The following is a 14,598-nucleotide window of genomic DNA, read 5'->3' as shown; positions in this document are numbered from 1 at the left end:
GGCTGTAATGTAACAAAATGTGGAAAAAGTCAAGGGGTCTGAATACTTTCCAAGTGCAATGTATACTGAACAAAAATATAAACGCAACATGAAACAATTTCTAAGATTTTTCTGAGTTACAGATCATATAAGGAAATCAGTCAATTGAAATAATGTCATTAGGCACTAATCTATGGATTTCACATGACTGGGAAGACAGATATGCATCTGATGGTCACAGACTTAAAAAAAAAAAAGGTAGGGGGCTTGGATCAGAAAACCAGTCAGTATCTAGTGTGACCACCATTGGCTTCATGCAACTCGACACATCTCCTTCGCATAGAGTTGATCAGGCTGTTGATTGTGGCCTGTGGAATGTTGTCCCACTCCTCTTCAATGGCCGTGTGAAGTTGCTGGATATTGGCGGGATCTGGAACATGCTATAGTACACGTCGATCCAGAACATCCGAAACATGCTCAATGGTTGACATGTCTGGTGAGTATGCAGGCCATGGGAGAACTGGGACATGTTCAGCTTCCAGGAACTATGTACAGATCCTTGCGACACGGGCCTGTGCATTATCATGCTAACATGAGGTGATGGCGGTGGATGAATGGCACAACAATGGGCCTCAGGATCTCGTCGCGGCATCCCTGTGCATTCAAATTGCCATCCATAAAATGCAATTGTGTTCATTGTCCGTAGCTTTTGCCTGTCCATACCATAATCCCACCGCCACCATGGGGCACTCTGTTCACAACGTTGACATCAGCAATCGCTCTCCCACACAACACCATGGTCTGCGGTTGTGAGGACGGTTGGACGTACTGCCAAATTCTCCAAAATGATGTTGGGAAAGGGGAATACCTAGTCAGTTGTATAACGGAATGCCTTCAACTGAAATGTGTTTTCCGCATTTAACCCAACTCCTCTGAATCAGAGAGGTGCGGCAGGCTGCCTTAATCAACATCCACGTCTTCAGCACCCGGGGAACAGTGGGCTCAGGGGCAGAACGGCAGATTTTTACCTTGTCAGCTTGGGGATTCGATCCAGCAACCTTTCGGTTACTGGCCCAACGCTCTAACCACTAGGCTACCTGTCGCCCTGGAGAAGGGCTTATGGTAGAGAAATTAACATTAAATTATCTGGCAGCAGCTCTGTTGGAAATTCTTGCAGTCAACATGCCAGTTGCATGCTCCCTCAACTTGAGACATCTGTTGCTTTGTGTTGTGTGATAAAACTGCACATTTTAGACTGGCCTTTTACTGTTACCAGTACAAGGTGTACCTGTGTAATGATCATGTTGTTTAATCAGCTTCTTGATATGCCGCACCTGTCAGGTGGATGGGATTATCTTGGCGAATGAGAAATGCTCACTAACAGGGATGTAAATAAATTTGTGCCCAAAATCTGAGAGAAATAAACTTTTTGTGCTTATGAAAAATTTCAGGGATACTTTATTTCAGCTCATGAAACATGGGACCAACACTTTATATGTTGCATTTATATTTTAGTTCAGTGTACAATATATTCATACCAAGCTTGACTGGAAACCCAGGAGGAAGCTTCATTTGAACAAATTCTCTTAGTTTGTTGAAATGTTTGAATGGGGCTATGACCTCCAACACATTCAGTAACCTGGAAGAGGACAGAAAAAAGGGTCAGTGCCAAACACTTATTTTGAATTGATGTATGCATTATTCTAACAGTACATTACTAGCCTAGATCCTTTTCAATCGAACTTAAAATGTACCTAAAATCAAGAGGCCTTCCAAAAGCATTTGCTAGACAAGAACTTTTCTGAATAGGCGATCTGCATCCGCCTAATATACATTTAATCAGAATCTGTGTGCACAATAACGATAAATACATGGAGGTTTCCAAATGCACTAAAGTCAGTGGTGAGACTGATGAAGGACCACTAGCCAATAAGAGGAGGGATTCTACTCACGACTCAATGCCCAGAGGGAAGTCCTGGCTCATGGCTACGGTCGCTTTGAAGTTCTTCTTGCTCTCCTTACACACAAGCTCTCTCCCAAGATGAGGTGCCCTGGGGATGAACACACACACAAACACGCTAAGTCAGCACCATTGGCGTATACGTTTGGAGATTTAATAGTAAGCCACTGCTAGTAACGATCTTCAATGAAATAACTCAATAATAAACAGTGGCTTGATATTAATCCGGACAGTAGTGTCATCTGTGATCTTTCTTAAAAGGAATAAAGCAGGGCTTACTTTCCGTGCTCTGCAGAAATGTACTCCTCCCAGGAGATAGTGTTGGGGTCTGGAGCCGTGAGGGACAGCCTTCTCTGAGGCTGAGGGAAAGACAGAGAGGAAGATCACCACATGTATGCATCATAACCACATATCCATATTATGTGCACCAAAACCACACCCACTACTGAAGAAGAGACTAAAGACCCAACACCTCCCTCCCTCCCTCCCTCCCCCTCCCTCCCTCCCTCCCTCCCTCCCTCCCTCCCTCCCTCCCTCCCTCCCTCCCTCCCTCCCTCCCTCCCTCCCTCCCTCCCTCCCTCCCTCCCTCCCCCTCCCTCCATCCAAGTCCCTCCCTCACCTCATAGTTCTGCTCCACCAGGTTCCCTCCTTTGCTCAGACTCTCCATGATGGCCTTGTTCCTCAGGACGTCCTCCTCACTCAGATGCTCCCGCCGTTTCCTGGACTCCAGCACCAGTCCGTTCACAGAGTAGAAGTCAGCCAGGAAGTTACCAACTCTCTCCTGCAGGGACAGACACAAGCCAGATGCATAATAAACACTGGTGGCTGCATTATTAATGACACCCTATTCCCTATACAGTACATACAGTGATCACTGTTTTACAGCCTGTGTTCATAATGGCTGCTCAGTGAAACGACCTCTCTTGATTTGTCATAGACGCTTGCTAAAAAACTTTAATGAGCAAGCCTTTCTTCACGAACTGGCCTCTGTTAAATGGTATGGAATCAGCTTGATCCCCTCTGTCGAAGACACTTGGACTTTTAAACAAATGTTTTCAGTGATATTGAAAATGAGAATTAAAAACAGGTTCAGCCCCTGGTTCAACCGTGATTTTGCAGAGTTACTCCACCTCAAGAATTGCATTTGGCGAAAGCTCGGCACACGCATAGTCAGGCTGACTGGCTATCATTCCGGTAAATGAGAAATAAGTGCACTCAGTCTATCCGGAAGGACAAAGTGAGTTACTGTAAGGAGCAGTTCTCTCTCTGTGGGTCTAACCCCAAGAAGTTCTGGAAAACGGTTAAAGACCCGGAGAAAAAACCCTCCTCCTCACAGCTGCCCATGTCCCTTAATGTTGATGTGGTTGTTACTGACAAGAAACACATAGTTGAGCTCTTCAATCACCACTTCATTAAGTCAGGATTCCTATTTGACTCAGCCATGCCTCCTCTCCCACCCCTTCTAATGCGACTAGCCCCGATGCTCCTCCCTCCTTTTCCCCTGCCCCGCTACACAGTTTCTCCCTGCAAGCGGTCACGGAGTCATAGGTGCTAAAGGAGCTGCTTAAACTTGACCCCAAATAACCATCTGGGTCAGATTGTTTAGACCCTTTCTTCTTTAAGGTTGCTGCCCCTATCATCGTAAAGCCTATCTCTGACCTTTTTTAACCTGTCTCTCCTCTCTGGGGGGGTTCCCATTGCTTAGAAGGCAGCCACGGTTCATCCTGTATTTAAAGGGGTAGACCAAGCTGATCCTAACTGTTATGGGCCTATTTCTATTTTGCCCTCAAAAGTGTTGGAAAAATCAACTGACTGGCTTTCTTGATGTCTATAGTATTCACCCTGATATGCAATATGGTTTCCACTCAGGTTATGGATGTGTCACTGCAACCTTAAAGGTCCTCAATGACGTCACCATTGCCCTTGATTCTAAGCAATATTGTGCTGCTATTTTTATTGACTTGGCCAAAGCTTTTGATACGGTAGACCATTCCATTCTTGTGGGACGGCTAAGGAGTATTGGTGTCTCTGAGGGGTCTTTGGCCTGGTTTGTGAACTACCTCTCTCAAAGAGTGCAGTGCATAAAGTCAGAACACCTGCTGTCTCAACCACTGCCTGTCACCAAGGGAGTAACCCAAGGCTCAATCCTAGGCCCCACGCTCTTCTCAACTGACATCAACAACATAGCTCAGGCAATAGAAAGCGCTCTCATCCATTTCAATGCGGATGATACAGTCTTATACTCAGCCTGCCCCTCCCCGGATTTGTTTTAAATGCTCTACAACAAAGCTTTCTTAGTGTCCAACAAGCTTTCTCTGCCCTTAACCTTGTTATGAACACCACCAAAACAAAGGTAATGTGGTTTGGTAAGAAGAATGCCCCTCTCCCCACAGGTGTGATTACTACCTCTGAGGGTTTAGAGCTTGAGGTAGTTACCTCATACAAGTACTTGGGAGTATGGCTAGACAGTACACTGTCCTTCTCTCAGCACATATCAAAGCTGCAGGCTAAAGTTAAATCTATACTTGGTTTCCTCTATTGTAATCACTCCTCTTCCACCCCAGCTGCCAAACTAACCATGATTCAGATGATCATCCTACCCATGCTAGATTACGGGGACATCATTTACAGATCGGCAGGTAAGGGTGCTCTTGAGCGGCTAAATGTTCTTTACCATTAGGCCATCAGATTTGCCACCAATGCTCCTTATAGGACACATCACTGCACTCTATAATCCTCTGTAAACTGGTGATCTCTGTACACCTGTTGCAAGACCCACTGGTTGATGCTTATTTATAAAACCCTCTTAGGCCTCACTCCCCCCTATCTGAGATATCTACTGCAGCCCTCATCCTCCACATACAACACCCGTTCTGCCAGTCACATTCTGTTAAAGGTCCCCAAAGCACACACATCCCTGGGTCGCTCGTCTTTTCAGTTTGCTGCACTTAGCGACTGGAACGAGCTGCAACAAACACTCAAACTGGACAGTTTTATCTCAATCTCTTCATTCAAAGACTCAATCATGGACACTCTTACTGACAGTTGTGGCTGATTTGCGTGATGTATTGTTGTCTCTACCTTCTTGCCCTTTGTGCTGTTGTCTGTGCCCAATAATGTTTGTACCATGTTATGTGCTACTACCATGTGCTGCTGCCATGTGGTGTTGCTACCATGTTGTTGTCATGTGCTGCTACCATGCTGTGTTGTCATGTGTTGCTGCCTTGCTATATTGTTGTCTTAGGTCTGTCTTTATGTAGTGTTGTGTTGTCTCTCTTGTCGTGATGTGTGTTTTGTCCTATATTTATATTTTATTTTACATTTTTAATCCCAGCTCCCGTCCCCGCAGGAGGCCTTTTGCCTTTTGGTAGGCCGTCATTGTAAATAAGAATTTGTTCTGAACTGACTTGCCTAGTTAAATAAACACAGCTTAAGATCAAAGACCAATTGTATTATTCCCTCTATATTCAAGTGACCCCTGCACCCCTCCCCACATTCTGCTGTGTTTCAACAAAATAAATTGCCTACTGAACAGGACCGGGAGGGGTGCTTACCGTCTTGTCCTCCCTGAAGAGCCAGCCGATCTGACTGCGGGAGAAGGTGATAGACTTGGTGGACAGGGTGGCAGAATAGACATCACTGCTCATCAGGATGTCCACCTCCTCCTCAGTCTCCATCTCAGACTCCTGCAGGGACACATCAGGCAGTCGTCATAATCATCATCATAATGACATCACAGAATTCAATAGGTCCCATTATCTTTATGGGTGACATGGTGAAAAGAGAACTTCCACACACATTAGATTCCAGAAGAAAAAGAATATGATCCATTGTAACAATAGCTGAGCTTTCAATCAATCAACCTTTGCCAGGGCAATACAAACATTCGTGTAAGGTTGGGTGACTTGGAGAACATGGTACCAGACCATATAGATCACATTCATGTGAGGTTGGGTGGTTTGGAGGACATGGTACCAAACCATATAGATCACCTCGTGGTGTATCCGCTGGTACACCTTCTGCTCATTGTCCAGGACATAGAAGGACTTGGAGGGCGGAGCATCTCCGTTAAAGATGAAGCTGAGGTCTCCTCTCTGACACTTCATATCTGAGAAGTCTATCAGAGTTGTGTCCAGTCTGTCAAAGGAGAAAGAGAAGGAGAAAGAGTGTAATGGGTTAACTCTGGGAGATGAGTGGTTGCACACGCCAGCTATAATCCTCACAACTTGTAGCTGGCTTCTGTGTCAAATGTGTATGTGATGCCTTACCTGATGTTGATCCCCTGCTTGTAGATCTTGCAGTTATCAGATGGCAAAATACGGGAGAGCAAGGGCACTAAGAGACACAAGAAATAAAATGTAATAATCAACCGTAGTTAACGGATAGGATTCATTAAGATAAACTGCAGAGATAATATTTGGTATCATTATGTGGTATATAAATGAAAGGGATAGTTATCTACTTCCCCAGAGTCAGATGAACTCGTGGATACAATTGTTGTGTCTCTGTATCCAGTATGATGAAGTTAGAAGTAGTTTCGCCAGCCAATGCTAACTAGCTTAGGGCAAAGGTGAAGTCTTCAGGTACAGCTAGACTTCCAGTCGTTGCACTAGGCCAGTGGTTCCCAAACTGTGGGGCCCTCCCTGAAGGGTCAGCAGTGGGGGTCAGCCCCCCCTCAATTTTTACTTTTATTTTTGAAAGGAACTCAGTCTGGCTTTAAACTTAATCCTGAAAGTTGTAATAGTAGAAAGTACGTGGTGCAATATCAAAACTGGTTAGTGCATCGTCAGTTCCTCTTGTCACGTTAGTCATTGCATACCTTGTCAGAAATGTCCAGATCAACTAGCCCATGTCAGCTACTAATTTTATATTTTGTTTTTTTTAGGCCATATACAGTTGCAGTCGGAAGTTTACATACCCTTAGCCAAATACATTTAAACTCAATTCCTGACATTTAATCCTAGTAAAAATTCCCTGTCTTAGGTCAGTTAGGATCACCACTTTATTTTAAGAATGTGAAATGTCAGAATAATAGTAGCGAGAATGATTTATTTCAGCTTTTATTTATTCCATCATATTCCCAGTGGGTCAGAAGTTTACATACACTCAATTAGTATTTGAATATATTTAAATTGTTTAACTTGGGTCAAACGTTTTTGGTAGCCTTCTACAAGCTTCCCACAATAAGTTGGGTGAATTTTGTCCCATTCCTCTTGACACAGCTGGTGTAACTGACTCAGGTTTGTAGGCCTCCCTGCTCGCACACGCTTTTTCAGTTCTGCCCACAAATGTTCTATATACGATTGAGGTCAGGGCTTTGTGATGGCCACTCCAATACCTTGACTTTGTTGTCCTTAAGCCATTTTGCCACAACTTTGGAAGTATGCTTGGGGTCATTATCTATTTGGAAGACATTTTGCGACCAAGCTTTTAACTTCCTGACTGATGTCTTGAGATGTTGCTTCAATATATCCACATAATTTTCCTACCTCATGATGCCATCTATTTTGTGAAGTGCACCAGCCTCTCCTGCAGCAAAGCACCCCCACAACATGATGCTGCCACCCCCGTGCTTCACGGTTGGGATGGTGTTCTTCGGCTTGGAAGCCTCTCCCTTTTTCCTCCAAACATATTGATGGTCATTATGGCCAAACAGTTCTATTTTTGTTTCATCAGACATCTCTCCAAAAAGTACGATCTTTGTCCCCATGTGCAGTTGCAAACCGTAGTCTGGCCGGTTTTGGAGCAGTGGCTTTTTCCATGCTGTGTGGTCTTTCAGGTCGATATAGGACTCGTTTTACTGTGGATATAGATACTTTTGTACCTGTTTCCTCCAGCATCTTCACAAGATCCTTTGCTGTTATTCTGGGATTGTTTTGCACATTTCACACCAAAGTATGTTAATCTCTAGGAGACAGAATGCGTCTCCTTCCTGAGCGGTATGGCGGCTGCGTGGTCCCATGGTGTTTATACTTGCATACTATTGTTTGTACAGATGAACGTGGTACCTTCAGTCGTTTGGAAATTGCTCCCAAGGATGAACCAGACTTGTTGAGGTCTACACATTTTTTTCTGAGGTCTTGGCTGATTTCTTTTGATTTTCCCATGATATCAAGCAAAGAGGCACTGAGTTTGACAGTAGGCCTTGAAATACATCCACATGTACACCTCCAATTGACTCAAATTATGTCAATTAGTCTATCAGAAGCTTCTAAAGCCATGACCTCATTTTCTGGAATTTTCCAAGCTGTTTAAAGCCACAGTCAACTTATGTATGTTAACTTCTGACCCACTGGAATTGTGATACAATTAATTATAAGTGAAATAATATGTCTGTAAACAATTGTTGGACTAATGACTTGTGTCATGCACAAAGTAGATGTCCAAACCGACTTGCCAAAACTATAGTTTGTTAAGAAGAAATTTGTGGAGTGGTTGAAAAACAAATTAATGACTCCAACCTAAGTGTATGTAAACTTCTAGCGCTAACGCCAGTTGCTCGCAAAACTCTCTCTAACTTCTTTTTGTAGCAACACACAGAAGCATCTAGGGTCAATACCATTCGAGACCCCTCCCACAGTCCCCCCCCAGAAGAAGAAAAATAAAAAATACAATTAATTCCATTCCCCACTCCCAAGAACCCCCCCAATGCATCAACAATCAAGAGAATGAACTAAAGAGAAAAAAGAAAAAGACAGAAGAAAACAGCAAACCCTGCAAAAAAAAAAAAAAAAAAAAAAAAAAGGACATCAAGGACAACTAAAATCATAACAGCAATGCCAACTGTATATATTTGTATCCATGTCTGGCACTATTACATGTATGTGTCAACTATCCTGTGATGGTTAACATACAATTTCAATCTATCTTATTGAATAGAATCTACAGATTGCGATTTGAAGATAAATACTTTTACTAAGAGTACTAGTATATTAGTAATTGACCTACCCGGTCTCTCCAGATCACATAACAGTACTATTTAGAGGGTCAATTTTAGATCAATGCTATGCATTTTCAGCCATTCCTGAACCTAAGACCAGAAGCAGGCTACCTGAGGGCAATACCAAAATAAATGGTCTATTGATTCTGTATCTTCACAACCAAATCTGCAGAACTTCGATGATTTTATGCCCCACATATTCAACATTTTGTTGGTGGCAAGAATTCTATATAGGCCTCCCGAGTGGTTAAGGGCTCTGTACTGCAGCGCCAGCTGTGCCATCAGAGACTCTGGGTTCGCGCCCAGGCTCTGTCGTAACCGGCCGCGACCGGGTGGTCCGTGGGGCGACGCACAATTGGCCTAGCGTTGTCCCGGTTATGGAGGGCTTGGCCGGTACGAATGTCCTTGTCTCATCGCGCACCAGCGACTCCTGTGGCGGGCCGGGCGCAGTGCGCGCTAACCAAGGTTGCCAGGTGCACAGTGTTTCCTCCGACACATTGGTGCGGCTGGCCTCCGGGTTGGATGCGCGCTGTGTTTAAGAAGCAGTGCGGCTTGGTTGGGTTGTGTATCAGAGGACGCCTTGACTTTAACCTTCGTCTCTCCCGAGCCCGTACGGGAGTTATAGCGATGAGACAAGATAGTAGCTACTAAAACAATTGGATACCACGAAATTGGGGAGAAAAAGGGGTACAAATTCACAACAAGAAAAAAAAATTCTATATAATAATTTTAGCTGAAAAGCTCGGTCTTGAATCTTGCGTTGTTTTATATATCAACTCATACACCCTGTACCATGGAATTGGTACATCAAAAATCTCTTCCCAACTATTTTGCAATCTGTAATGCACAGTTGTCAACATTATGGTCCTCAAATGAAACTGGTATACTTTTCTATTTATGCTATTTTTATTTCTCTGTCAGTTTTGATCCTTTACAGACCAGTTCCCTACCTCATCCCGCTGCCACCTGCCTCCTCCCTTTTTGGGGTAATGCTGTAAATCAATTGGTTGTACTCTTTGAACGAGCAGACCTTCCCGTACAATTCTGATAACTCCACGAAGGACATTAAGCTAGCATTCCAATTTACAATATCGTTTAAGAACAAAACACCCTTTCAAACATCTTTCCTATAAATACAGGTATTTTATCAACCAGCACATTCGAGTTCAGCCATAATATTTGTTGTAATATTTGTTTTATCTTTTCAGAGGGATGAATTTGAAATTGTAGCCAGCTCTTCAATGCTTGTTTGAAAGAGAGATAATATTTTCAAAGTATCATTTTCAATTAATCGAAAATGAGACATGGCAAACTGCAAAGGCAAAAAGGCAATTTTTAAACAACCGATGAGCTTTTCTTAGTAATCTACTTGAGAACCATTTAGGGTTCAAGTAAAACTTTTGAATAAGTGAAGCTTTTAGAAAGAGGTTTAATGCTTTTATATTTAATAATTTCAACCCACCCAAGGTACATTTAAAGGTATCCCAAACAATAAGGGGATTTGCTGAACCTATATTATACTGGAAAAATTCAGTTATAAATTATTTTGTCTTAGTTAAAAATAAGTTGTCCTCCAGTAAACTTTGATTAAATTTCCAATGTCCACGTGGAAAATCTATAAGTTATGTGAATGCCAATTAGATGATGATCCCATCGCATTCTATCTCTTATTAAAACTTTTTTGACCTTTGATGCAAGAGAGAAATAGACAAGAAAGTAGTCAAGACGATTAAGTTGATTAAGTTTCCTCCATGTTTATCTCACTAGGTCGGGGTTTTTTAGTCTCCAAATATCCCCTATTTCTAATGTTTTTACAGTTCCCATACTTTCTTTTTTTGTAACCTGAAGTCCCTGTAGAATTTAGTACAGCCATGGTGTTATGGAGCTGTCTCGGAATAGCTGTTCATCTATAAAGACTTTGTCCACAATGAGAAAGGCCCTTCTCCCTTTGTTGCCTTTGTACCGAATACAGTCTCTTACGATGTTCGTTTATCTCTCTTAGAAATTGGTCATTGAGACTGAATTTGGTCCTTTTAAGCTCCCTTCCCCTGCTCTTGATTAGCTCCTTTTGATGGTAGTGTTCAAATATTGTGATGATCGGATGATCGGTCGGGGACCCTTGGTCTCGCGCCCTCTGGATTATTGGATGCGTCCTCAGGAATCCCAGAAAAAAAAATGATTTTCACGCATGCTATGACTTTGTATGTCTAGTACTGACTTCGTCATCACCCTGTTTTCCCCGAGTAGACAATCCATGTAGGAATCGTGGATTTTTACCTTGGCTGTAAGTGCCTTGTTTTCTCCTTGGAGCGTGAGAATTTCTCTCTGGCTGAACTCCAAACTCCCCCTCAGCCCTGCTACCTACTCACACAATTTTCCAGCGCTGCATGGATTCCAGACAGAGCACTAGCCTCTACTTCAACGGCAAGTAAATTGTCCGTGTCTGTAGATAAATCTGTTTTTCTTTGTTTTGTCAGGTTAAAGTTATTTTGTGAGGGAGTATGTTGTTCCTCCATAGCGTAAAGCTGTTGGTACTCGTCGATTTCCCTCAGGATCTCCTTAGTATCCACGTTGGCTCTTTACTGCAACCAGTTGTTTTACAAAAAGATAACAATGAGTCTTTCCCACGACGACGACAGGTGTCTGTAGTACAGCCAGCTAGCACTCGCGGAATCCATGCAAAAAAATTTAACACAAACTTGCAGTCCCAGTCGTAAAGGCTAACCGCGTCATGGAATCCTTAGCAACAAACTGTAGCTCTGATTAGAGTCTATTTAAGGAAACAATTTTAATATAAACAACAAACCGAGTGTAGACAGTACAGTGTTCTGTTGTGCCTTTTGTCACTGAAATATTACATGAATACACATTAGGCATGGCAAAATGTATAGAATTGCATGAAAATTAGCTTTAAAACTGCAAAATTGTTCCTTGCACCCCATGACAAATGTGTAGAATGGCAGGAAATAAACTTTAAACCTGCAAAATTCTCTCCACTAACAAGAGGGGTGTGAACAGTTTGTGTCATGAACAGTGCTTGTGCCCATAGAAATATACGTGGAACGTGCGGGGGAGGTGCCGGATATTCCCCAATGCTGGAAGGGGGGCCCCCAAATATAAACCCCTGTGCTAAGCTAGTGCCAGTTAGCATTGGCTCGCAAAACTACCTCTAACTTGTTTTTTTAAACTTATTTTTTTATTGACTATCCAAAACATACAATATACTTGTAGTGAAGCCGCTCAACAACTGCATCATACCAGTCATCCAACAGACTCCCATTCATAGTGACACACAGAAGCATCCAGGGTCAATGTTGACAGATCTCCCACCAGGCCAAAAAACGCGAACCCGAACACAAACCCTCCAAGATCCCCCCACAGTTCTCCAATACCTGTCCCTCAACATTCGAGACCCCTCCCACAGTCCACCCCCCCCCTCCCCCCCCACAAAGCATTGGCTCGCAAAACCACCACTAACTTCTTTCATATTGCACGCAGACATAAAAAAACTAAATCCCGAACAATCTCTTTAACAAATCCCTGAGCCGAAAGAGCACCACAAACCCTCTAAGCAATTAACACACCACACTCACAGCCAAGATAGAACGGTAACAGACCATTTATTTGTATTTTTAAATACAGGCTAATTAGATTGGAGAATGAAACTACCTGGCGAAGGTGTCCTGCACTAAGAATAACAATGAATAGAGTGTGTGAAAGGAAATGTTGGCTCGATGCAGCTTATTTTAATGTATTGCATATCATGTAGTGGCAACTCACCCCAACTTTGAAAGTCCCAGTGAAGCTCAAAGTAGAAGTCACCAAGCTATGAAGATTTTAAAAAACGTTGTACATTATTATATTGTCATGCAAGCCACACACTGTCAAACAAAATGCACAAATAAGTTCCTTTATAGCTGTAAATTGTTAAAAACATTTTAAAAAGGGGCAAATGTATTTTGGTGCTGTTATTATGGACAGATGCTGAGGTTGGAGAGAAAGATTAAAGAAAGGTATGGACAGATAGTGAACTGATACTACTACTAGCTATGGAACAAACTAACTGAAATTACTGACACCCTAAATAAAGATGACCAATTATTAATTTATGAAATAAATCATACAGATAGAGATATTTTGTATGCAAAAAATTTATATATATATTATTTTATCATAATAAAATTGCTGAGAGAAAGAGATTTTGTTTAACAAGTAATCTTTTTTTTTTACCTCAAAAAGGTAGGGGTCAAAATGATTGACACCCCTAAAGATTATTATAAATAAAGTATTTGGTCCCATATTCCAAGCACAAAATGACTTCATGGATTCATTTGCAGTTTGTTTTGGTTGTGTATAAGATTATTTGGTGCCCAACAGAAATGAATGGTAAATAATGCAGTGTCATTTTGGAGCCACCTTAATTGTAAATAAGAATATATAAAATAATACAATTTCTCAATTGTTTGGAGCATACAATATAGTTAGGTATATGTATTATTTATTTTATACAGTCGTTATTGCTCATCTTTATCAAGGGGGTCAATAATATCGGACCCAATTGTATGTCAAATAGTTTTGGAAATATTCAATTTATTCCACTCTACTGGCAAAAATAAATTAAGCGCAGCTCAAGTACTTTGACAAAGGATCTGTGCACGCCATACATTATGTATGCTGTAGTAGGCTAGCCTAGTTGGCTGTCAAAGCCTCACCTCCTTCAGCGCTCTCAGCAGCTTGGGCCTCTTGTCCGCCACACTCTCTCTGGACTGCTGCTTCAGCTTTCGCAGTATGGCTGTGACTGACGATGGGAGAAGAAGGAGATCACAACAAAGCCATAGCAAGGCACTGCTATACAACACCATACAAGACAAAGCCAATATTTTCCATAGCCTAGATATTCTATATGTGTAAGTTTCTACCCTGAGACCACACACACAGCAGAAGGGATTACAAGGGCAGATGATCTTGCAAAAAGCAACTTTCAAAAGCGTTACACAACACTAAACCAAAAAGTGAAAGAAGATGAGCTTTGTAAACCCACGCTTCAATGACAGTGAGAGAAGAAAAAGGAGATACCCAGCCAGTCAATGACAGAGTGATAAATCATTCAACCAAGTGATATACTGTAACAGTAATCCAATGGGTTTTTGCCTGATACTACTCTGACTTTAAAACCAAAGTTATCCTATTTACACTTTGTAGTCAATTTTGACATCTCTCATCTTTTTAAGTGGGAGAACTTGCAAAATTGGTGTCTGACTAAATACTTTTTTGCCCCACTGTATATGTTTGACTCATATCGATGTCACATAGGCTGTTTTCTAAATGAAAAGTTATTTTTTAGGGGCAGTTGCTCAAACACTGATGCAGCCAGCAAATCCAGACTGTGGCTCTGTGGTGCAGCAGAGTACAAAGGGGAGGCTGCCTATGACATGAGTCACCTTACACACTGCACAGTTAAATACATGCTGAACTTCAGTGATACAACACCCCTAATGAGTTTCTGGATGGATTTCAAGAAGTGTGCTATCTTGCAAAGAATTATAATTGGAGTGATATCTCTATCTTCTATCCAGTAACCTTGATCAGTGTGTTGGAAAACTGAGCAGGTCGAGCATAACACGTCAACTCTGTTGCCCATAGATAGACTAGCTAGAAATGTAAAAGAAAAAAGGTTTTTAAATGTGACGCTTGCATTCAATTGCCCCTCCCTGTTGCA

At 42.2% G+C, this 14,598-nt stretch overlaps 1 protein-coding gene across 1 annotated transcript in view; it reads right to left on the bottom strand.

The window, feature by feature from the left end:
- The window catches only part of LOC112260592 (ankyrin repeat domain-containing protein 13C-like), a 29,080-nt gene that overhangs the window by 2,228 nt on the left and 12,254 nt on the right, over positions 1-14,598 (bottom strand). The window contains exons 4-12 of the mRNA XM_024435822.2: positions 13,592-13,677; positions 12,660-12,705; positions 6,208-6,274; positions 5,932-6,076; positions 5,494-5,625; positions 2,559-2,720; positions 2,219-2,298; positions 1,932-2,030; positions 1,518-1,618 (exon numbers count right to left, since the gene is read on the bottom strand). Of these exons, the coding sequence (XP_024291590.1) occupies positions 1,518-1,618; positions 1,932-2,030; positions 2,219-2,298; positions 2,559-2,720; positions 5,494-5,625; positions 5,932-6,076; positions 6,208-6,274; positions 12,660-12,705; positions 13,592-13,677 (918 nt within the window). The remainder of the gene's footprint in view (positions 1-1,517; positions 1,619-1,931; positions 2,031-2,218; positions 2,299-2,558; positions 2,721-5,493; positions 5,626-5,931; positions 6,077-6,207; positions 6,275-12,659; positions 12,706-13,591; positions 13,678-14,598) is intronic.

The sequence above is a fragment of the Oncorhynchus tshawytscha genome, linkage group LG10 (assembly GCF_018296145.1).
Source record: "Oncorhynchus tshawytscha isolate Ot180627B linkage group LG10, Otsh_v2.0, whole genome shotgun sequence".
NCBI lineage: Eukaryota > Metazoa > Chordata > Actinopteri > Salmoniformes > Salmonidae > Oncorhynchus > Oncorhynchus tshawytscha.
The sequence above is the reverse complement of the archived record's forward strand: the minus strand, read 5'-3'. Positions and strand labels throughout refer to the sequence as shown.